This window comes from Trichosurus vulpecula, chromosome 7, assembly GCF_011100635.1.
Source record: "Trichosurus vulpecula isolate mTriVul1 chromosome 7, mTriVul1.pri, whole genome shotgun sequence".
In the NCBI taxonomy this organism is placed as follows: Eukaryota; Metazoa; Chordata; class Mammalia; order Diprotodontia; family Phalangeridae; genus Trichosurus; species Trichosurus vulpecula.
In genome coordinates this window covers 202,036,460-202,061,775 of record NC_050579.1, presented here as the reverse complement: position 1 = coordinate 202,061,775, position 25,316 = coordinate 202,036,460, and the positions used below count along the sequence as shown (strand labels likewise).

General features: G+C 37.1%; 1 protein-coding gene across 1 annotated transcript in view; it reads right to left on the bottom strand.

Annotated features, from left to right (window-relative positions):
* Positions 1–25,316, bottom strand: part of COL12A1 (collagen type XII alpha 1 chain) — a 135,772-nt gene that overhangs the window by 45,110 nt on the left and 65,346 nt on the right. The window contains exons 24-38 of the mRNA XM_036767144.1: positions 24,930–25,059; positions 22,742–22,881; positions 21,001–21,130; positions 18,061–18,200; positions 17,698–17,830; positions 17,567–17,593; positions 17,082–17,224; positions 14,228–14,357; positions 13,435–13,574; positions 12,281–12,410; positions 10,970–11,112; positions 9,624–9,753; positions 6,380–6,522; positions 6,090–6,219; positions 806–925 (exon numbers count right to left, since the gene is read on the bottom strand). Of these exons, the coding sequence (XP_036623039.1) occupies positions 806–925; positions 6,090–6,219; positions 6,380–6,522; positions 9,624–9,753; positions 10,970–11,112; positions 12,281–12,410; positions 13,435–13,574; positions 14,228–14,357; positions 17,082–17,224; positions 17,567–17,593; positions 17,698–17,830; positions 18,061–18,200; positions 21,001–21,130; positions 22,742–22,881; positions 24,930–25,059 (1,909 nt within the window). The remainder of the gene's footprint in view (positions 1–805; positions 926–6,089; positions 6,220–6,379; positions 6,523–9,623; positions 9,754–10,969; positions 11,113–12,280; positions 12,411–13,434; positions 13,575–14,227; positions 14,358–17,081; positions 17,225–17,566; positions 17,594–17,697; positions 17,831–18,060; positions 18,201–21,000; positions 21,131–22,741; positions 22,882–24,929; positions 25,060–25,316) is intronic.

Below are 25,316 nucleotides of genomic sequence, written 5' to 3'. Positions count from 1 at the left end.
CTGTTCAAGTTTACACAACTAGTAAATGTCAGATTCAGATTAGCATAATGCCTAGCACATTTATTTAAGTGTTTGACAAAGGCCTGGCAATTAATTCCTAACTCCATGACGAATACACTCTTGACTATACCACACTGACTCAACACAACTTACATGCTTCTAAAAATATATGAAAGTGTAGAAATAAGAAAGTATTTCCATAAATCACTTCAACAGCATGACATAAAGTGATGATGTAAGCAAAATGTTGACAGAAAGACTGCCAGAAACATCGGAAGTATGAATGATCCATAAATGAACCTTGAGCTGGATGGAGTAATCCTGCCTCTGATACTTACTACCTATGTGACCATGAGTAAGTCACATAACCTTCTTGGGCCTCATTCTCTATAGGCTAGATGGACTCTGAGGTCTAATTCTAGATTTTTGATTTTAGGAATGCTTTGTGTCAGTAAAATTACTATTTTGTTACAATTACTATCATTACTATGTATTGTGTACATTTCTAATATAATCATTGCTATGATTACAATGAAATTTCCATCATCACATACTGTATTAAACTAGATAAATTTCGTTCTTGTGCACAACAGGCCAGATTTTCATCTTAATATATTTAGATGAAAAGAATATCATCTGCACACAGTTACAAAAGACAAGACCTTGGGCTAGCACCTTGAAAAGCTATCTCTAGCAACTTGAACTTTCAAGCTACTGAAGAAAAGGGTTTGTCTGACTCCCTCTATATAACTCTTATGTAAGTAGACATAATTAATTCTTCATAATCATTCAAATATTTTCTTACCTACTGGTTTATATACAATTTTGTAACCAAGAACAGGAGAGGGCGAAGGATCCCAGGAAACCCTGAACCTGGTATACCATTCATCAGTGATATGTATGTTCTGAGGAGGGAGTAGTCCAACTGAAAATAAATATCATATATTATATAATTTATTACAGTATTATTGGCATTTCATGAGCAAATAGTAGTAAAAGTACAGTCTTTCTTTCATACCCATTAAAAGAAGTTAGTGTTATCCCCCCCTTTTTTAATTTAGTAAATTGTGGGAAAGAACAGAGTAGGGAACATAATAATTAATTTTCAAAGTCACAAAGAAAGTAATACGGAGCACTGATTTTCAAAACTTGCTCTCACAATTAAGCAAGATTCTTAACTGAAGTCTCATAGCCACAATTAAATCCTTTTTACTTCTCCCTAATTGATTCCCTATTGCCTTCAGAAGAGCTCCCAACCTTCTCTTTTCTCCTCAAGCCTCCCAAAGTATTATCTCTCCACCTCCCTCTCAGAAAGAAGCTTTCCATACTTCACTGTGAGAACAAAAGCCATTCTCCTGGAGCTCCCTCTCCTCCCCTAATCTGCATTTTAAACTCCCTTCCCTATGCTTTTCTCCTCCACTAGTCTCTGATGCAGCCTTTCTCACCAAGGCCAAGCTTTCTAATTGTACCCTTGATCACACTGCTGTCTAATCTTCCATCTCTCCCTATTTACTAGCGTCTTCCCTGTTGCCTAGAAACATGTCCAGGTCTTCTCTAGTCTTAAAAAAATTTTTTACCCTTCACTTTACCCTATCATCCCCTTAAGCCATCATCTTATATCTCAATCTCTTCCACAGTCAAACTCCTAAAAAAGAAAAGGTGGGGGGAAGGGAATAGCTAGCTGGCCATGTTGATTATCTCCACTTCCTCTCCCCTCTCTCACTTCTCAACCTCTTGTAATCTGGCTTCTGACTTCATCACTCAGCAGAAACTGCTCTTTCCAAAGTTATCAACAATGTAATTGCCAAATCCATTGGACTTTTCTCAATTGTCATCCTTCTTGACTTCTCTGCACCATTTAACTCTACCGATTGCACTCTTATCTTGGATACTGCCACCTCTCTGCATGTTTATTTATAACACTTCTCTCTCTTGGTTCTCCTACTTGTCTGGCTACTCCCTTCGTGTGTGTCTCTCTCTCTGTCTCTCTCTCTCTGTGTCTCTCTGTCTCTTTCTCTCTCTCTCTGTCCCTCTCTCTCTCTCTGTCTCTCTGTCTGTCTCTCTGTCTGTCTCTCTCCCTCTCTCTCTCTGTCTCTCTCTCTCTCTTTCTCTGTAGTATCATCAATTCCTAAAGGTTTAATTATCATCTCTCTACAGATGACTTAAGATATATATATCTAGCCCTAGTGTCTCTCCAGAGAGCCAACAATTCAACACCACAGTTACTTACAGGACATGCAAACTGGACGTCCCATAGGTATCTAGAACTCAATATATCTAAAACAGAAGTCTTTATCCTTTCCCCCCAAAACTTCCCCTCTTCTTAATTCTTCTGTAAATTGCACATCCCTCCTTCCAGTAACTGAGGTTCACAAGCTTGGAGTCATCTTCAGTTTTTCACTCTCTCACTCCCTACCCCCTTTTCAACAAGTGGCCAATTCTTTTTGAATCTACCTCTTGAATATCCTCCACAATCGTGGCCTTCTCTCCACTCGAATGGTCATCACCCTAGTTCAGGCCCTTATTACTTCTCATTTAGACTACTAGCATAACAGCCTTCTAAAAGAGCTCCCTAAATCAAGTTGTTTCTCTAATCAATCCATCCTCCAAACAATTACCAAAGAGATATCCCTAAAGCAGATCTCTGATTATATCATTCCCCTGTTCAATAAGCTCCAAGTGCTACCTATTGACACTAAGATAAAGTACATCTTCTCTTTGGCCCTTAGAGTCCTTCACATTCTGCCTCCAACTCACCTCTTTGGGCTTATTAATTTATTAATTATTTTAAATGACTGTTCTTCATGCACTTCACATTCCTACCAGATCAACTTACTTTTTGTTCCATGCACATGGCATCCACCTGTGATGACCATACCTTTGCATAGGCTAGCCTCCTTCCCTGGAATACATGACCTCCTCCATTCTACCTCTTGGAATCCCTACTCTCCTTCAAATTTCAGTTCAAGTACCACCTCCTACTCTGTATTTATTTTGTACATATTATGCTTATATTCAAATGTGTACATGTTGTTCTCCAGATATAATGCTCATTCCTTGAGGGCAGAATCTGTTAATATGTTTTTTTAATCTCCAGGGTCTTGGCAAAATGCCCAGTACATAGAAGTTGCTTAATAAAAGTTTGTTGATTTGCTAGTTTCTACAATTAGAATTTTATGGCAAAGAATCATAAGAAGGAATCTTAAAAGTCACTTATGACATAAAATATGTTCTAGAATTGTTAACAATAGAAAGGACTTTAGAGATTATCTCATCATAAAATTAGGCAATCCTAGAATCGGGAGGAGTATTACGAGCTATTTAATCCAATTGATCATCACCAGGAATCTCCTTTCAACACCAACCACACATGATAATCAAGCCTCCACTTGAAAATGTCTCCTGACAAAGAACATACTATCTAATGAGGTAGCCCCTTCCATCTTTAAGCAGATACAATTAACTGTTAGAAAAGTAGTCCCTATATAATGCCAAAATCTGCCTCTTTACAGCTTCCACACATTGCTTCTGGTTCTGTCCTCTATGGCCACATAAAGCAAATCTAGTCTGTCTTTCATATAATTAAAGAGAGCTATTAAGTCTTCTCTAGACAAAGTCTTCTCTTTTCCAGGTCTCTTCTTAGAAAATAGGCTCAACAGAACTAGGAACAACAGAGAAAGTGACAAAGATGCAGATTAAGATAGATATAAGGAAAAGCATACTTACAAATTAGAACTATCCAAAAATGGAAGAGCCTACCTCTGAAGATAATGGGTTCCCCCCAAGCAGATGCTGAGTGACCACTGATCAGGTATGTTATATTAAAGATTCTTGTTTAGGTACCATTTGGACTAAATTTCCCTTCCACCTCTAAAGTCTATGATTCTGCAACCAAAAACTGAATCTTTGTAACCATACCAAGAGCCAAGACATTCTGGCAAGGTAGATTTTTTGTGTTTGATCTTCCCATGGGTATGAATCTAATTTCAGATAGTTCCAGCCCCAGGGCACATCCAAGTATGACATCAAAGAGCACCAACTGTCTGGGCTTCAGCTCCAAACAAAGATGGTACCTCTTCAGTCTCCATATTTAAAGGAAAACGTTACGTGCAATGGTGCTTTAGCTTAAAGCAATATTTCTCTCTTCTTAACTGTCTACCCTGCTCCTATTTGCCTCACTAAAATTTATCTATCCCACAAGTCTTGCCTCCTATATGAAGATTTCTCTGATAACCTCAATCAACACTGACCTTTCTTTCCTTTAAAGTTGTATCACACTGCCTGTCTGTATCATTCACTAGGGATTTATCAGACACTTACTTGTAGTGTCAGATATGCCTTTAATGTCCATAGGTCATTGCCTCAATTATATTATAATCTTCTTTAGGACATAAACTATGTTTTATTTGTCTATATATCCTCCTTGGTGCTATGCATGGTTTCTGGCACATAACAGACAGGCATTTACTAAAAACTACTCACTAGAAAGAATTGGCCCTACAACTACCATCCCATACAGCAAAAAGAAAAAAAAAGATTACTCATAATATCAGTGAAATATGGATCATGTGTTATTTTTCTAATGTATATATTTTTAACTTTGATAGTGATGTATATCCAAAACATCAATATAACATGTAGCCAGAGCTGCTTCTGTTGTGACAAGCCACCAACACCCCTCATATTACAGATGATGAACCAAATGCTGAGAGGCATTATGACTTACCCAAGGTCATACCTCAAAATCAAGTAGAATCTTCAGACTCCCCCATACTGTGCTAATTTCACTACATATACCATTATATCACTAGTCTGTGCTCATGCTTATAGAAAGTCTACCCCTAAATTCTTATTCCATGAAACGCTATTTTTAATGGCATTTCAACTAGTAACAATGAGTTATTGTTCCTGGTACGACATGGGGGAGGGGCTAAACAGGGTTGAATAATCAATATAATTCTTCAGAAAAAAATAGAACAAATTAAACTCTTTCTATAAAGAATATAACCTTTGATGGTTTTAATTGTATTGGTGGAAACTCAAAGCTCTGAAACCTTCCATTCTCCCTAAGGAATAATATACAGACACTAAAACATCCTGAAAATCAAAGATGCCAAGAGAAATATTAATTTTTTAAATCCGCCTCCATAGAGAATAAAGTGTAATTCTCACTTTACTTTTCACTATACCTTTTAGATAGACTTAGAAATTCACATATTTCTGGAATTACTGAGATGGATGGCATTTCTATTTAGCCCTTTCTCTTCGGAATGGACAATTGGTACTCTTCCAACAACAAGAACTTATTAAGCCACCTACTCTGTGCCACGCATAGTACCAGTATTGGGAATACAAAGACAAAAACAGAAACAGTAACTAACCTCAATGAGCTTAACACTCTACCAGAGCTTACATTCTATTCCACTTAAATCAAGGCAAATCTTATTCTTTGCCAGTATCATTTAGAAAAATGAAGAGGATTTGGGGAAGCATGAAGAGCATGTCACTGACGCCATGTCACTTTATCTATTCTTACAGAATACCATGGAATCCAAAACATAGGAGCTTCTAGTTACACACATCTAAGTTGAATCCCACCCACCTCCAATTTGTATCCAGTCCCACAAGAGTTTTTAGCTTTAGATTCATTTTAAGGTTACTGGACTCAATGACAGTGGTACTGAAGAAAGATAGAATTGTGAGGCAAAGGACCATTTTTGTTGATTTCTATATGCCCAAATACTTGAGGCTTCGTTAAACTGATAAGTAGTAACTAAATTAACTGAACTAATCAACTAATTAGATATTGAGACAATGGTGTCACAAAAACAGTATTATGAGCAAATTACATTGTTCTTGCACACAAGAAATGAAGCCAACAAAATCAAGGTAAAAGTATGCAGATTTCTACAGGTTTTCATGAAGACTGTTGAGAAACCCTCTTCTCTACCATTAAATGGATAATCCAACTTTGTAAATCAATTAAGGTTAACATCCCCTTTCTAACCAAAGGGTCTCATTTTATATCAATACAAAAGCAATCAGGTTATTATCCCCCCACCAAAAATGAAAGGATAAAGGAAATTTACCGGTTCTTCCATTTCCTATTAAATGTCCACCATCCCCATCTTCGTAAACAGCAACAATGGTGATTTTATATGGAGTATCTGTTTGCAAGGGCTGTAATATTACATTATTTCTTCTTCCAGGTACTGTGGTCTAAAAGACAAATGCAATAATGGATTTTAAAATTATGTGCTGTGTTTTGGCATGGGAGAAGAAATGTTTTCTCTGTACTAATACATGCCTGCTGAAAATAATTACATTGAAGTGACGTAAGAGATTTTTGCATAGTTGACAAGATAGTAAGAAAACTTACATATTCGTCAATTGGATCACCAACAGTAGGAGAATAAATGATCCTGTAGTGCTGGACAGGTCCATCAGCGTGATCCCACGTTACAGAAAGGCTATTGGTTGTTTCTCCAAAGACTTTCATGTTTCTTGGCCCACCTCGTGGTACTAAATAATCAACATTTAAGAAGATTAGTTCCAGTTCATCACAAAAGTATTCTACTCAGCTTGGAAATTCCTCAAGACTAAGTGTCTGGCTACAATATAAGAGGAAGAGAGTTATTTCATATGAAGTTTTATTAGCATGCTTAACATAATAGGAGTTTTAAAGTATATAAAAAGCTATCCAAACCCTTTGTCTCCACTTCCTCTCTTCTCACTCATTTCTCAGGCTCTTACTATATGGCTTCCAACCTCATCACTCAATTATAATTTCTCTCTCCAAAGTATGAATAATTTTTAATTGCCTTTTCTTAGCCTTCATCCTTGACCTCTCTAATGTATTAGACACTGTTGACTGTCATCTCCTATTAGTCAATCAATCAACAAGTATTTATTAAGCATCTATTATGTATCAGGCACTGTGGTAGGCCCTAGGGATACAAGTATGACATAAGAACCGAACAACCCCTACTCACGAGGAGCCTTTTAATGAAAGAATATTTTATTAGATACTCTTTTCTCTCTTGGATTTTCATGATATCGCTCTTTTATTTCTGACCTAATCCATCTAACCACATCTTCTCAGTGTTCCTTGCTGGCTTATCATCTTTATTATGTGCCTCCTACCTGTGTATGCACCCAAGGCTCTGTCCTGTACCTTCTCCTTTCTATATACTCTCTCATTGAATGACCACATCAGCTCTCATGGGTTTAATTATCATTTCCCAAATGGCTTCTAGATCTGTACAGTCTCTTTCCCAAGCTCAAATCCTGAGTCACCAACTGCCTATTAGGTATTTTGAACTGGATGTTTTAACAGGCATCTCAAACTCCACACCATCTAAAATATTATATCTTTCCTTAAAAATTCTGCCTTCTTCTGAATGTCCCTTTTTCCCTTGAAGATACTAATAGTTCATCAGATTCACAGCCTTGTCACATACAGTTCCTCATTCTCACTCACCCCCACCTTATCCAGTTACTTGCTGAATCTTTTCATTTCTGTCTCTAATATCTCTCACATCTCTTCTCATATGGCTATTATCCCAATTTAGGGCTTCAGCCCTCTGACCTATACTATTGCAATAACCTCCTGATTAGTATTCCTGCTTCAAGTCTCTCCCCACTCAAACCCATTCTCCCCAAATAGCTTCCAAAATGAAGTTCTTAAATTATGGGTGTGACTATGTCTATCCCCAACTCGTTAAATTACAGTGATTCCCTATTACCTCTCAGATCAAGTACAAACTCTTCTGCATGTCATTTAAAACCACTGACTACCCAGCTCCTACATTTCCAGTCATGTTTCACATCATTCCCCTTCACATTCTCCACAGTCCAGTCAAATTGTCCTTCTCACCTTTCCTCACACAAGACAATCCATTTCTCATTTCTGTGCCTCTGCCCTGGCTGCCCCCCATGCCTGGAAGCCATTCCCTCTTTACCTTCATCTCCCCAAATCCCTAAATTATATCAAGAGCTCAAAGACAACCTTCTACATAAAGCCTTTCCCGATCTCTCCATCTGCCAAGCACATTCCCAACCCTTTGAATTTCCCTTGCATTTGTGTTCCATGTATTTTGCATCTACCAGTATATTTATATATTGTCTCTTCCAAAAGAATCTAATCTTCTAGAAAGCATGAACTATTTTACCTCTGCCTTTGTGCCCCCAGGGAGCAGCACAGTACCAGGAAGATACTACATGACTAATTATATCTTAATATATTTATCATATTTTTCCATTATATTCATTATCTCTTTCCTCAAAAACTCTGCTCTCCTCTGGATGTCTATACTTCCCTTAAAGACAACACTACTAGTCTGTCATTGTCATACACAATTCCTCACTCTCACTTACCCCCACCTCATCTAGTCACTTGCTGAATCTTTTCATTTCCATCTGTATAGTATCTCTCATATCTCTACTCATATGGCTACTATCTCATTTTAGGGCTTCAGCCCTCTGACCTATACTATTGCAATAACTTTCTCATTGGGCTTCCTGCTTCTTGATGACATATATACATCTTCCTCCATGTGTGAAGCACATTAGCATTCTACAGTGGAAGAAATGATGACCTAGGAGTCAAAGAGACCTGAGTTTGAGCCCTGGCTCCGCTCCTTACTGACATCATGACCTCTGCACAAGTCATTTCATTCCTCTGAGCCTCAGTTTTCTCATCTCTAAAATGGAAGATTGGGACTTAATGAACTTAAGATCCCTTTCCATGAAATCTTCTCCAATCTTATTAAAAATTGATAAAAGTTATAAATCGCTAATATCTAAGGCTGGGGTTAACATTAATGCAGAGAATATTTTAACACCATAGACTCACTAAGATTTATAGCCTGGAAAAAAGGAATCTTTGTTGTCATTGTTGTAATAGTAATAGTAGCAGGAGTAGTAATAACATCTTACATTTTTATAGGGCTTTAAGCCTTACTATACATACTCCCTCACAAACAAAACTGTGAGGGTGATAGTACAGGCATCAGGAGATAATATAATAATAATATATTTTATATAATATCATATGTTATTATAATTAATACATTAGGTCACATCCAATAATTATTATTTCATTGCATTATATATACATACATATATTATATATATAATAAATCCCTGAAGTTCATAGAAGCTAACAAAGCTTATAAATTTTGGAGTTGGAACCTGAATCCAGATCTCCTGACTCCAAGGCCGGTAATCACCACCACCTCTTCAGGAGACCAATGGAATGCAAAACCCTTAGACTTTTTTTAAGACTCTTTTTTACAGAGAACAACCATTGTGTATATAGGAGGGCAAAGGGAAGAAGGTCTAGAAAATTAGAAGGAAATGAGAAAAGGAAATTTCCTCAAAAAGAGGGCCTTCTAGCTTTAAGCCTCAAATGGAAGCAATGTTAACCAAGAAAAAAAATCAATGCCAAATACATTCAGCACAGAGATCAGACACTGAAAACATTTTCAGCCTAAAACGTGAATAAAAACAGAAAGAGGGCAGTAAATCTACTCAACAATTACATAAAAACGACCCCTCCCTCTTTCTAAGAAATCCTCCATTTGAGTGCATGGAAATTGAGGTAGAAAAAGACTTTTTCTCACATGTTTGGCCCTGAGCAGGGCTGGGATTTCCCTCTCCATCTGCGTACACAGCCACAATGTCCACAGAATAGGGCGTATCTGGAATCAGGCGCTCCAACTGCACTGTGCGGGTATTTCCTGGTACTGTGATCTGAAGGCGAAACAATGGCGAGAGTTAATCTGATGACAACCCAAGCGCTTACCAAATCATGTTCCTCAACTCATCATAACACCTATAACAAAGGACTTTAGCCCAGATCAATCAAGGGCTAACTGCACTTTCTGTTACTGGCCGGCTATTTTCATACTATTACGTTTAATTTGTTCTTGGGAACATCCCCTTCCAAAAAACTGTTAAGTTTTTTAAAGTTTTAAAACTTGCTACTGACTAAGTGGCTTCCCATGCATCCCACTGCATGTTAATAATCAAGACTTTCAAATAATATTGTGCTTAGAGGGTAAGTTTTCTTGTTGTTTGTTTGTTTGTTTTTGGTTTTGGTTTTTTTTACCCCGAAATTAACAAATTTGTGAGAGTGTTCACATTCTGGGGAGAAATATTTATATTTCAACCCAGGGCCTGATAAGGGCAGGAACTGTCCAAAGGATGTCCACAACACAGAAAGGAGAGGGTAAAGCTAAACATTTGGGAAGCGTTAACTTATAGAAAGCAGAGAGTTTCCTTTATTCTTCCTACATTGCACGAATGTCATTTATCATGGACTGATTTGTCATGCCTTGCCAACTAAATTAGTTATTTTCCCAAGTGAGTTTCAATTAAGTGTCCTAGTACCATATGGACACAAATTTGTAACTTACCTGACTATTAAATTAACATATTCACCAAAGCACAACTGAAAAATGCAGCAACTATAGAGTAAATCAAACAATTTTCCATCCAAGAAAAAGGTTGTCAAAATTCTGAAGGTATATTTTTAGTTATATAAATAACAAGGATACTGGAAGAATGAATAGGTAATTCACAAGCCATACCCACATTGGCCTCCTTCATCAGTGTTTCAAATGGTCCACTTAAGTTCTTTAAACTACATAAGATTTGCATTGATAACTAACTCATATTTTCCAGTGACTACCCTTTCCTTATTCTTCCATATATTGACTACACCTGTCCCAGTTCATTAGAAATACAACAAAAGATCCCTCCATGTAGAGTTTAGCATGCTTGTGGTCTGTTCATTCTGAGTCTAATATACTGCCACATGACTACACTCATCTGGAAATGATGTTTCCACTGCAGGCAGTGCCATGCACACAATTGGTTTATTGTTACTGGCCAGTCTTCATGGCAGGAGGTGCAATGTGGTCCACAGAAATCTCTTGCTGAGTTTTCAGAAGACAAAATTACTTACAGATTCTGAAGGCCTTGTGCCAGTCTGGGGAGAATACACAATACGGTACTGCTGGACAGGTCCGGGTGCAGGTTCCCAGCGAACATCAAGGGTATTTGGCGTGGGATTGTACACTTGGATATTTCTCGCCAGGCCTCTTACCACTAGGCAAAGGAAAATGGAAGCATATTTCTTAATTCTGTTTACACACGACAAGTCTGCATTACTAGACTGCCAGGGCTCACAAACCACAATAGGATAAAATATTGCTCTCCTTCAGTTTCAGAGTTCTTAAGTACTGAATCAAGTTTAAAACCCTTTAGATGCAACTTTTCCCTAGAGTGAGCCAACCTCACTCATTTATTTTGGAGTACTGTCTCAAAGAGGAATAGGGCAATGAATATGAGCAAGAGATGATTTTTTTTTCTTAACAGCAAAATTAGAGTTCCCTGGCAAAATAGCCCAGTTGTTTGTTAAATAGAAAGTAAGAGGGAAAGGGAGAGGAATTCAAATGCAACATTAACACCTGTCATTATATCCCTATATTTAACAAAAAAAGACCACGAAAAGAGGAATACTCACAGCTCCTGATTACTGAGCAATATTTGCTACTAGCTATCAGACACTAGCTTTCATTGAGCTAGTTTCCATCATGCACTCATTCACTCAGCAAAGATATACTGAGCACCTACTATGTGTCACACACTGTGAAGGGAAAGGCTTAGAAAGAGCAAAGCAAGGGAAAGAGTCAAGAAATCATCAATTTTTAATTAACTCAGCTAATTGCAGCTAGCGAAAATAGAAACAATTTCAATTAAAAGAGAACCCCAAAGGTGCAGCTACTAGCTAATAACTGAAAACTTCTTCCCATGGATCTTTTACCAGAGGAGATTAACCATTTCAGAATATTAGTCTCATTTTTACCAATACCAACAGGTACTAAAAAGGGGAGAAATGTAGGCACGCAAACACAAGAGCCGTTAAAAAATACTACTGACAGTAAAAACACCATAAACTAGTTTTCTTTAATGGAAAAGAGAAGCAAAGAGAAGCCAAGAAGGAATCCATCGGCAAACCAGAACCCTGTGAGATCAAATGACAGGATAGACAGATTTCTACCATTCACGTTGTTAGCATGAGCATCAAATTACAAAACACTTCCTGACATATATTTACAAGGCAGGAAGCAAAACATTAATACATCAAATTGCCAGTGAAATTTCTGAAAGTATCTCTAAATCTGTCAGTGCTTTTCAAATGTTATTCCAAAAAGGTGGGTACTGCCTTTATAAATACACTATTTCAGTACACTTTTTTTTTTAAAAAACTTACATGTTCTTCCAGTGTCTGAAGTTCGTCCACCATCCCCTTCAGTATAAACTGGAACTAACGTAACTGTATAAGGTGTGTCAGGTTGCAGGTTCCTCAGAATAAAATAATTGGTGTTCCCTGGAGTTGTTACCTAATAATTTGAAAGAAAAACAAGGCACTCCACTTCACTAATGGGGAAATCTATATAGTCCTATCTATGAAGAATTTAACTTGAAAATCTTATTAAATTAATTAAGCTGCAACTCAACCTGAGTGTATTCTATTTATTGTCCATGTGACCACTTAACTCTCTGGGTATCAGTCAGCTCGTTTGTCAAAATGCAAGAGCTGGACTAAATTACCTTTAAGTTCTCTTTCAGTTCTAAACCAATGATTCTATGTAACACACACACACACACACACACACACACACACACACCCATGAACAAAACTGAACAAAAACCAGGTAATGTATAAGATATTTCATGCTCAGGTTAATCAAAGATCAGAGAAGAAGACTCGCAAAGTATCTTTAATACTATAAAGAAGAGGAAAGGTGGGATGGGGATAATGATAATGATAATAACTAACATTTATAGCATTTACCATATGCCAGGCACTGTGCTAAATGCTTTAAAATTTTCATCTCATTTGATCCTCACAACAAAATCTGAGAACTTGAATTCAAATCATGGCTCTATCACCTACTGACTGGGTAACTGGGAAAACAATTTTATGTCTTTGGGACTTGGTTTCCTCCTCTGTAAAATAAAGGGGAAACTCGGTAGAAATTTGCTTCCAGCTCTAAATCCTATAACCTAGATAATGTTAAATAGAGAGCATTTCCCTCTCTGATAACTCAAGACCCAGAAATCCACCACCACTATACCATTATCTGATAGTATCAGGGCACTGTGAATGGCACATATCTGAGAGTCCGTTATTTCCTGGAGACCAGAAACAGGAGGACCTAAGTGCCTCTAACCTAACCCTACACCACTAACTGTTCTCCCCTCTTCTACCTCTCTCCCCTACTTATTCCCTTGTTAAAACCTATTAAATGAGCCAGGAACCATCCTTCCACTATAATTTGATAAATCAGATGATTTATTTGCTCAATTTTTTAAAATTCTTATGAAGTTCAAATGGGGTAATAAGATTCAACAGAATAATACCATTTCCTCCAGACCGCCTGCAGTTGGCGCGTAGAAAACCTTATACTGGCGAGGGTTGCCCTCAGCATGATCCCATCGAACATTCAGCGTACTGGTGGAAGGATCATACACTCTCAGGTTCTTCACAGTACTGAGAGGCTCTGAAAGGTGTATAAATCACAATTAAACATGTTTCCTTTTTGTTCTACCAACGTAGCACATTAATCGCAAGCCTTTGGCAACTTAGAGTCAGTGCTTCCTTTCCACACTACTTTGAAATACTATTTCCCCCCCAAAAATACTTTTAACTATAGAGTGTTGGGTTATTGGGTTTTTTCCCAGTCTTAATATTTTCTTTTTTTAATTAACAAGAAAGGGAGTATGGTATAGTGACTAGACAGCCAGCCTCAGCATTGGGAAGGACTGCTTTCAAGTACCACTTCTGACACACAAAATTATGTCACCCTAGGCAAGTTGTGTCCTCAGTTCCCAAGTTTCCTAAGACTGTAAATGAAAGAACTGTTGCTGATCTGCATCGGTGGATAGTATCTCCACACTAGGAGTTCCCCCACACTAATAATATCACAAGTCCAGACTAGGCCAATCAATGAAAGAAATGTTTCATTCAATTCCATTTCTTTTTAATAAGTACAGTCTTGTAATTAAAATTTTAAAATAGAGAGATCATCCCTCACTGAGGGTGAAGTCAGCATTAAAGGCTTTAGGTCAGACAAGCACTATCTGATATATACATGTGATTTCACTCCAAAGAAAGATCAGTGAAAAAAACTATAATAAACTTGGGCTCACTTACTGGTCTTGCCTCGGCCAGTCATCCTTCCTCCTTCACCATCAGAATACAGAGATGAGACAGTAATTGAGTATGGGGTATCTGGTTTCAGCTTCTGTAGAACCACGCTGTTTTGCCTTCCTCCTATTGTGGTCTTTGATCGAACAGGAACAGAGGGTTAAAATCTTGTTCTTTTCTGTTCTTCCTAATCTATTAGAATCAGTACATCTCAAAAAATGGAAAGGGTCTCAGCCTTGAAACTATGAACTGAAAAAGGGATCTCCTCTTCTCAAGCACAAAATAAAACATATTTCAGGACTGACTGGCCAGAAAGTTACTTGTAAGTTAGCTGCCATCAAATTGCTTTTTTGTTTTCATTTTTAATAAGAATTTTTTCTTATTGATCTCTCCTCCCTAAACTTTCCAATTGTGCAATTTGTTTAAATTCTGAAAAAACAAGTGCCTCAAGACATATTTTCATAATCTGAGCTGCCACCCCATTTCAAGATCCCTGGGAATGGCATGATCTCAGAGACGTCACACAATTGAGGACTGGACTCATTCTTATTTATGTTTTGTCTTTTTTAATGTGATTCAGAACCACGCTAAAAGGATTTAGCAAAACAGCTAAAAATTTTTTTTGTTGTTCAGTCATTTTTCAGTCATGTCTGACTCCTCATGACCCTATTTTGGGTTTTCTTGGCAAAGATACTGGCATGGTTTTCCATCTCCTTCTCTAGTTCATTTTACAGATGACAAAACTGAGGCAAACAGGGTTAAATAACTTTCCCAGTATCACAGAGCTAGTAAGTGTCCGAGGCCAGATTTGAACTCAGGAAGATGAGTCTTCCTGACTCTAGGCCAGGCTATATCCACTATATCCACTACACCACCTTAAAATTCCTTGGTGTTTCCAGAAAAAAAAAAACAGCCACACCGGCAGCCTTCACCAAGTACATGAAGTGACTAACACTTGCCAGGCCACATCTAGAAAAAGGTTCACAGTGAATTTCATGATACCAGTCTTGTGGTATGAAGTCTTTCAATTTCCTCTAATTATGGAGGTTAGCTTTTTATTCATTGCTTAAGGCCATCTAGTTATCTTGCTGTTGAAAGAAAATTTGTCCATTTTGTTAACAGTCTACTGAATTCAGATGTTTATGCCATGCTAATTAAAATCTCATGAAAATGGAAAGCTGCCCACAATGAGTAAGCATTTAGACATCTGGATGCTTTATTTCTAGTCCAGATGTTTTTAACTTAGTACTCATCCACTGAAGTATTCTAAATTTCAAATTAATCTCTCAATGAAACATTATAACCATCTTTAATAGGAAAGGAATTAATGTCACATGTTTTAATCGATCGCATTTTTGAGGTTATTAGAGAAAATTGTCAGTATAATTACATGACACATTTAAGAATACATAGTTACAAAAAAACCTGAAAAATATAATGTCAGTGAATAGGGGTAGTTTTATAAGCAGACAAGATAGATTTCTGTCTACAAGATGCAATTGGAGAAGTCCTAGAAAAGGTACCCAATCAAAAGTGCCTCCCCTACTGGCCCATAGCAGAAATTCTACCTGTTAGAAATCCATGCCTTTAAGTAACCAAAGAACTGAAGCACAAATATCCCTAAACAGGTAAGCCATTATTAGTTGACACCTTAGTAAGAATTAGTTTGCCAGATTCTATCCAATCATGACACCTGAGGGCAAAGTCCAATATAATCGTAGAATATATAGCCCCTCTGTGAATTCAGGACCAATAAAAGAAAGAAAGTGGGCTTTTAAGATAAGCAAACTTGGAGTGATAAACTCAGAATCAAAAAATCTGAATTTCAGTCCTTGCTCATGCACTGAGATGAGTGAAATTAGCCAAGTCACTTCCTACGACTCAAAAGGAGGGGATCAGGGGCAGCTAGGTGGCGCAGTGAGTAGAGCACCCGGCCGTGGAGTCAGGAGGACCTGAGTTCAAATCCGGCCTCAGATACTTGACACTTGTACTAGCTGTGTGACCTTGGGCAAGTCACTTAACCCCAATTGCCCTGCCAAAAAAAAAAAAAAAAGGAGGGGATTGAAGTTGATGACATCTAAAGTTCCTAAGTCTATGACCATGTAAGGGCTCTCCAGTTTATATTTTAAAAAAAGACTGGGAGAATATGGTCAATCTATAAAATCACAAAAATGGTTAAGTAGGAAAAAAACACTGCACTTAGAAGACCAGAGTTAAAATCTGAGGTCTGTCATTCACTGGATCACATGCCCGAGTTATTTAACCTCTGTGAACCTCAGTTTCTTCACCTGTGAAATAGGAAAACTAATACCTACTAATATCTAACTCACAGCATTGAAATTGTAAACCTATATTTTAGAATACTAGGATGAGAATACAACTTTTGAAATGTTAGGGAAGCAAATGGGGTAAATAAAATGAACTCTACTTCACATAGAGATCAATAAACTTATAGAACTTGATAATTCATGGATGGTACAGACTGAAAACATAGAATCATAAAGTTGTATCTCTTGAGCTAGAAGAAACCTCAGAAACCACTGAATCCAACTCCTTCATTTTACTGAAAAAAGATTCCAAAGGCTAAAACAGATTCAAAAATATTTAAATAAATTCATATGTAATAGATCTAAAAGAGATTGCTACGGGGAATTTGGATATGTTAAGGTTTGTCCCCTAACTTCTAGCTGACATCATGGAAAGAAGCTACAATCCTCATGAAAACATCTAATGATTCCATTATACATGACAGTTTACTGGACTGGATAGTTCCTACATCTGCCCCAGTAACTCATATTTTTTTCAATGCGAAGAAAGAAGACAGAATGGCCCAAATGAGAGTCCTTGTCAAGTTAATTACCGTTTGTTCGGGCCCATCCCCTGTGGAAGGCTGGTAAGTGATCCTGTATTTCTGCACACGCCCACTCGCAGGATCCCACTTAACAGTCAAGCTTTTGGATGTTGCATTGTACACCTGAAGATTTCGTGGACCACTTTTTGGAGCTGAAAACAAAGTCATTAACGCCCAAAGCAGATTATTCAAAAGCACAGCCCATTCATCCCATAAAAATATATGCACTCTTCCATCCTCCTCCCCACCCCCCACGCACACAGGGAAGCTTTTACTGTAAATTTAAATTCAGTCTGTTCTCCTGTCAACAAGTAATTGTAATTAGTGAGTTCCAAGTAATTTACTAATAAGCTTTACTCATTCCAAGAGTAAGTCATTGAGAAGGGCTCCCATTCAAAACCAAACCACATTAAAATGAAGATTGACTTAAATAGATGATTCTGTTGTTGTTTTAATTTTTAAATGACGGAAGTTATGGAAATTTAGATTCTTACCTATAGTTGTTACAGGTATCGCAGGCACTGGAGAGAAAACAAGTATTTGGAAAATATTACATATGTATCTTGAAATCCAACTACGAAGAAAGAGTGTGAAACCAAATCCCATTTGAAAAACTCAAGCTTACGTGTCCGCTCACTGCTGGTAAGGTCATCACTTTCTGATTCATCAGGATAAATGGCAGTAACTGAAACTTCATAGTGTGTGTTTGGGTTCAGATTTTCAAAAACCAGAGTATTTTCATCACCATTTAAGATAGTCTTAAAAGAAAAGAAAAACCAGAAACAAAATCCAGTCATAATTTTAAAATTAGTGAACCATATACACACTGACAGGTTCTTGAAAATATTTGTCCAGATTCATCTCTCTCATGCAATGGGTTTCAAATCCCCATAGTTAGGAAAGACATTAATCTGGCAACAGAGTTATTATGTTACCTTTCAGACAAGGCAAAATGTGATCTCCTAATAAAAATGCCAGTCAGTCCTACCTCCATTTTTTCTGTGGCTCCATAAGGTGACCATGTCACTCTGTAGAGAGATACATCTGAAGCTCCATGATCCCATGTTCCTCTGAAACTATCTGGTGTGACTTCCGTAAGTCTCAGATTAATTGGTGCAGGCACAGGACCTTATTAGGAGGAGAGAGCAGTGTATTTTTTTAACATGGCCCTCAGATTAAGAGGCAATGTGGTCTAGTAGGTAGAAAGCAGCCCTCAGAGTCAGGAAAATCTGAGTTCAAGTTTCACCTCTGACATACATTTGATTGTATAACCTTGGGCAAGCAACTTCAACTCTTAGAGATCTAGGCAACTCTCAAAATTATAAATTGCTGAGAAGTGCCAACATGTATTGGTCCAGAGAGTTTCCTCATCCAGGAATTCCCTATGTCAATGAAACCACAGATCCAATTTCCTATTCCTCAGACTAAACACAATGTAATTTTTTTTAAATTTCCAATGGACACCACCAAATGATCTTTCAGTTGAAAACTGAACAAAATCCATATCCATCAAAGAAACCTAACCATAACTAACTCATATGTATATTTTTACATATATATGTCATCCATGACAATAAGTTTTAATGCAACCATTTAATAAAGTTTAATAAAGTTTTTCTGAACCCTACCTTGATTTAGAATGATCAAATCTGACAATATATCCTATGTTATGGATATATGTATATAATATGTTTTTTATATGTATATATATACATATATCCTATGTTATGCTCTTATTTTACTAAATGAATAAGACATAAACACATAACACAGTTCAAATTTTTTGAGGCGATAGCATAAAGAATAGAAGTCCACTTGTCTGTGGCCTTCAGAAATTATGTTTCTAATTCCAAAAGGTAAACAAATATTGTTTCACTACTTTAAAATGAAGGCTATATAGCAATGAGGCCTATTGGCACAGGGGATGGCAGACTAGATTTGGAGTCAAGAAGACCTAAGCCAGAATGCTGCCTTTGACATTTATTAGCATGTGCCCAATGGCAGATTATTTTACCTCTCTGAGACTTGGTTTTTTCACCCAAAAAAGAGGTAAATATCAGTAGTACCTACCTCAAGGGTTCATTGTGAGGCTCAACTGTATGTAATGTTTTTTTCAAACTTTAAAAAGTTGTATAAATGTCAGATGTTACAATAAATGCATACATCACAACCACAGAACATCTTATTTTTAGAAAAAGGCTGAACCTGTTCAACTTGATCTACCAATGAGTAGATTGTTATAGCATTCCCACTACCAAAAATTTAACACATAGAGGGAGGAAATGATATAAAAAACAGTGCAATAAAAATGCACAATTTGGTTTTTTAATTGATGTCTAACTTTAAACAGAAAGGTAAAGAAATATACTACATATTTAAAAAGGCTACAGGTAACAAAGCTAGGAGGTAATGAATGACAGCTGAGAGCTCAATCAACAGCAGCTACATTTTGTTAGCTACCATAGTAAGACTGCTGTTAAAATAATTATGAACATCTGGCATATGCCTTGCACTTTCTCTTAATTTTCCATCAACCTCTGTAGCCTAGTAACAAATGAAAATTACACAATGTCTAAAGCCACCAAAAAAAACTTGTCTCTAATGACTCAAATAAAAAACTCCATTAAGATAAAGAAAGGACCACTTCTATTTGACCAAAATAAGAAACAGCACTATAACAAACACAATTACGAAAGCCAATCATTATTAAGGCTACGCTGTGGAAATACTCAGAAGTTATTACGATATTTTAAATCATATTTTCCCCATAGTATTTCAATACTTTAATGAATCTGTGATCTTTTCCAGGTAATACTCTATTCACTAAAGGCAACAAACTTTCTTATCTTCACAGATTCAAAAAAAAATCTCAGAATTAGAAGGGATTTAAAAAGCAATCTGGTCCAACACATACCCAAATAAGAATGGCCTCTACAAGGAACTTTTTAAGTGGTTCTTCAACCTTTTTCTGAAGAAGACCAGGGAGGAGCCTAGACCTTACAAGGCAGCCCATCCCACTTTTCAACACCATTCATTGTCAAGAATTTTTTTAAATTTGCCTCTACATAACTTCTACACTCTTGCTCTTTATTTTTTCCTGATGGCCAAGAAGAACAAATCTATTCCCTATAATGACAGCCCTTCAAATATGTAAAAAGTACTATCCTATCCTCACTAAGTACTCTCTCTTCCTTAAGTTAAATATCTCCAGGTCCTTCAACTGATCCACATATGACCCACATAACCATCTTGATTACCTTCCTCTTGAGGCTCTCCAGCTTATCAATGCCTTTCCTAAAATTCAGTGTTCAGAACTGGTTCCTAATATTGCAGTCATTGGTGCTGTGTTCTAACCAGCTGAGCCACAGATAACATCAGTTAATTACTAATTATCATAGTCATATCCAAGGTCATATCCAACTCTCCATGACCTCATCTGGGGTTTTCTTGGCATTGACACTGGAGTGGTTTGCCATTTCTTTCTCCAACTCATTTTGCAGATGAGGAAACTGAAGCAAACAGAGTTAAGTGACTTGCCCAAGGTCACAGAGCTAGTAAGTGTCTGAGGTCAGATTTGAACTCAGGAAGGTTAGTCTTCCTGACTCCAGGCTGAGCACTCTAGCCACTATACCACCTAGCTACCCTTAATTACTAATTACTAAACTAATAACTACTGAACTAAATAAATTAATAATACTTAATTACTAAACACAAATCATTCAACCAATATTCATAGTTTTGTATGGGAGTTTCCAGGTTTAAAAAAAGTTTCAAATAGCTAGGAGAAAAATTGTTATATGAAATAGCTGTGTCACAAATATTCAGCTACCCGACTTACATAAGTTGCTTTAACATACATTTATCTATATGAATTATTCATGTACTGTTTTCCCAACTATCTATAAGGAAATGAAATATCCCATCTTACGTGTAGTTTCTTGAGCAGTCACTGGAGGAGATTCCCCTTCATCATACACTGCCACCACACTGACTTTATAGAGTGTTTGTGAAATCAAATCACCAAGAGAGGTCTTTGTCCTTGATCTATCTACTTCCACCTATAATAAAAACAGGAGTAGATTTTCTTTAAAGAATTTTGGTTCTAACCATATGCTTGTTGTTCATTGTCCCAGAACATATTAGAATGTCAGAATTATGATATCAAAAAAATCAGCAATAATCAGCACTGAGGCAAATTTTAATTGAAATTACCCTCAGTTAAGCCAGAGAAAGGAACATTGAAAGTTGATGAAATGATGAATAAAGTGGTAAGACTTTAGATGCTTACACCTTAATTCTCCCCCACTTACTCTGGGATCCAGTGACTTGCCTCCTTGCAATTTCTTATGCAAGATAGTCTTATCTCCTCACTCTAGACATTTCTACTGCCTGTCTCCCATACTCAGAATTGCCTTCCTCCTGGCTTCCCTGGCTTCCTTCAGGTCTCAGCTAAAATCCCACCTTTTTCTAAGAAGTCTTTCCCAGTCCCCTTTAATCTTAGTGTCTCCCCTCTGAAATTAACTCCTATTTATCTTGTGTATATTGTTTGTATATAGTTGTTGGTATGTTGTCTCACCCATTAGATTGTGAACTCCTTGAGGGAAGAGACTGTCTTTTGACTTTCTCTGTATCCCCAGAACTTAGCATGGTCCCTTGCACATAGTAGGTGGCTAATAAATGCTTGTTGACTTGATTTGACTTCAGAGGTTAAGGATGATATTATCACAAAGATGTATAACCCTTGTAGATCATTAATCCCCTAGAGGAATAAATCACCTAATGATTTTTCATTTGCCAATAACTGTAAGTCCCAATGTAAATCATTTTATTCTATTTTTTGAGAGTGCTTTCATACATAGTATCTTGTTTGACCTTCACCAACAAGCCTGTAGCATAAGTTAGAACTTGTCCTCATTCTATGAAGGGCAAAGAGGAAATATAAAGAAGGTACATGATTTACCCAACATCACACAACTAGCTAATGTCAGAGCCAAAAGAATAGTGGTTTTCTGGTCCCAATCCAAGTCTCCGTCTATATGGTGCTACCTTAAGGTAGTCAGGCAGTGAGGCTTCCTAATATGAGTGGGCTTCACTCCACCCCCTCTGTGAATGCTTAAATTGCTACTTTGATTCTAGTGCTTACTATCAAGTGGAGATAGCTACCATATATCTAGTCGCTTGGACTCCCAAAAGTTTCTCATGGCTAACACTGAAGCTTTGAAATTCATACAACATGCAAGACCAGTGATATAACAAAGAATTTCTGTCCCAGGGACAATAAGCATCTGCTTGTGGGCAGGAAGATGAAGGTAAGTTTGTGGATTAGAAACTGAAGAAGACGCTCACTGGGGCTACTGAAGGACTCTAAAACAGGCAATAATATAGTTAGTGGTGGGTTGTTGGTGTTCTCCTTGAGAATAGGGATTGTATTTGTATCAACAGCACTTAACATATGTTCAAAATGAGTTTCATTAATCTAACTCTACCAACGATACAAAAAATAGTAGCCACTCCTAACAATAAGGAGTTCAAGATCCATATTTTCAGCACTATCTTATGATGAATGGCAAGAATCCAAAAGCTGTCTTAGCAACATTATCGATCAGAAATGTTTAATCAACCACTAGAAAAAATAACAATTTCCAAAACCTTCTTAATTTCTAACTTACCTGTTTTACATCATCGTCTTCCTCTGTTTTATAGCTGACAATATATTTTCGTACTTTGCCAGGAGCAGGATCCCATACGACATCCATGCTGCTATGGGTAACATCTGTGAGTTTCAGACCTCTAGGACGAGGTAAGGGTACTGCACAAACACAAAATATTAAGTTCAGACATGCTAACAGATTGTATTTGGAACACTGAGATACAATATGACAGCAAACAGAGCACTGTATTTAGAGTCAAATCCAACTCTGATGTTTACCAGCTCTTTCATCTTGGAGAAGTCCCTTACCTTGTCTGAGCCTCAGTTTCCTCATGTATTAAACAGGGAGAATAGTACTTGTGGTGCCTACCTCACCTAATGGGTGTGAGGGTCAAAGGAGATCTCTTTACAGTACTTTGCACACTTTAAGACACTATAAAAATGTCAGTTATTATTACTAAATTTTCTTTCACCAAGTATTTTAAAGAAAAACTTGAAAAGAATATATGTATTTATATGTATATATATATACACATACATAGCTCAAATTATAAGTCATATTGGCATAAGATACTCACATCTGAGGGGACTACATCTACAAAAGCAAATCACTACCTTCTCTGCAACTTAGAGTTAAGGATGAGAGTAAGTGTACTCAGGATCGTCACAGTATCTAGGGAAAAACCAGCTTTGAAATGAAACAGAATTACCAGACTCTACCTTCTGTGGTTCCTCTTGTTCGTGTCACCTTAAAGTATAGTCTACATGGCTGAAATTGTTGCTGTCTCTCATGTTTCATTTATTTTTAGCTTTTCTCCATTCAATTCGGCTGTCTTATTTAAATAGGAAACTTTTATGGACATTTAGCTATCTCTCTTCTTCTTTTTATATTTAGAGTTTATATTCCTTTATCAGATAGTGACATCTATTCCAGAAATGAAAACAGTCTTGATCCCATAAGAATGCTATTTTTCTACTGACAGTTAAGAGAATGGAAAGTAAGTGAGAATGGGCCAAAATGTTAAGCACCCAGTAAGCATCTAAGGAAATCTACAGCAGCCAACATGGGAAAAACAAACCATAAATTAATCTTATGATATCAAGCAAAGTATACCAGATCTACACTTTGAGAACACCATGGGAGTTAAGGGAAAAAATTATCCAAAAAGGCTTGCTTTGTCCTCTGTAACATGAAACACATCCTTCCCCTCCTGTTTCCCAATATTTCTGTCTTCTTTTGTTTATCTTTTTGTTTGTCTCCCTGTTCTTCTTCCAGAATTTCTGTCTCTGCCTCTCTCCCTTCCCCCATGCTTCTATGTGTTTATCTTTCTCAGAACCTCACAGTTTTATGTCTGCTGACTTCCTCCATTCCAGCAGTCAACTGCCCCAGCCAGTTCTATGATAGAGCTCATGTCACATTTGCATTCTCTTTAAGGACACCCTTCTCTGCTATTCCTATGTTGTAATTTCATGTGGCTAATTTCATCCCTGACTTTCCTATACTCACTCATGCATTAGCCTTTCTATAGACCCACATCTCTATCCACACATGGCCCAGGATCCTCTCTGTAGTGCTGTCTTAGCAAGTCCTTACTCATTCGCCTGTATTTCTTAACCTTATTTATGACTTCAATCTCATTTTTCCCTTGTTGAGGCTATGTACACACAGAATGTCCCATTTATCCCAAGTTTACTCTTGCTTAATAGTTGAGTTAAAAGCTAAACAGAAGAGTTTGTATTTGGTTCTAGAAGCAATAGGAAGTCACTGATGTTTATTGAGGAGAGAAGTCACATGGTCAGATTCATGTCTAAGGAAAATTACTTTGACAGTATTATGGTGGATGGATTGAAGCAGAGAGAGAACTGAGGCTGGGAGACCACTGAGGAGACTGCTACAAAAATTTAGGCAATAGGAGATGAGAACCTGAACTGAGGTGATAGCTTTGTGAATGAAGAAGAGTTGGATGAAAGATATACAGAAACATCTATATTTTGGCAACTAATTGACTAAGTGGGACAACAGAGATTGAGGAGTCGAGGAAAACCGACACTATGAAACTGTGAGACTGGAAGTATGATGGTAACAATATGGTTCGATAGAGTGAGTACATAACAGAACTGTCAAGTAAAACCTGAAACTTTCAACATCACTGAAGTTATTAAATAGTGATTTTTCAAGAAGAAGGAAAAAAAGAGTAAACACCTACAAGTTACTTCCCGGGCAGTGACTGGATCGCTGGTGAGATCATACAATGCTGCCTGGACAGTTACAGCGTACTCAGTATTGGGGATGAGGTCAACCAGCTGCGTATCTGTCACTGATGGTCCAACACGCATCTACATTGATACAGACATAAATACAAATACAGATAAATGGATACTGATGCAAATATAGAAATGGATACAGATGTAAATACTATATGCATATGGATATAGATAGAGAATGTACATCTGGAGTCTAAGCACAAAGTTAAAAGAAGAAAGTATACAAACAAAAACTGGTTAATTTAACTCCGAAATTCATACCACCTTCATTCATAACCACCTGATCACTGAGTTTGTTAATTTAATATAAAAAGCTGTTTCACAATGCA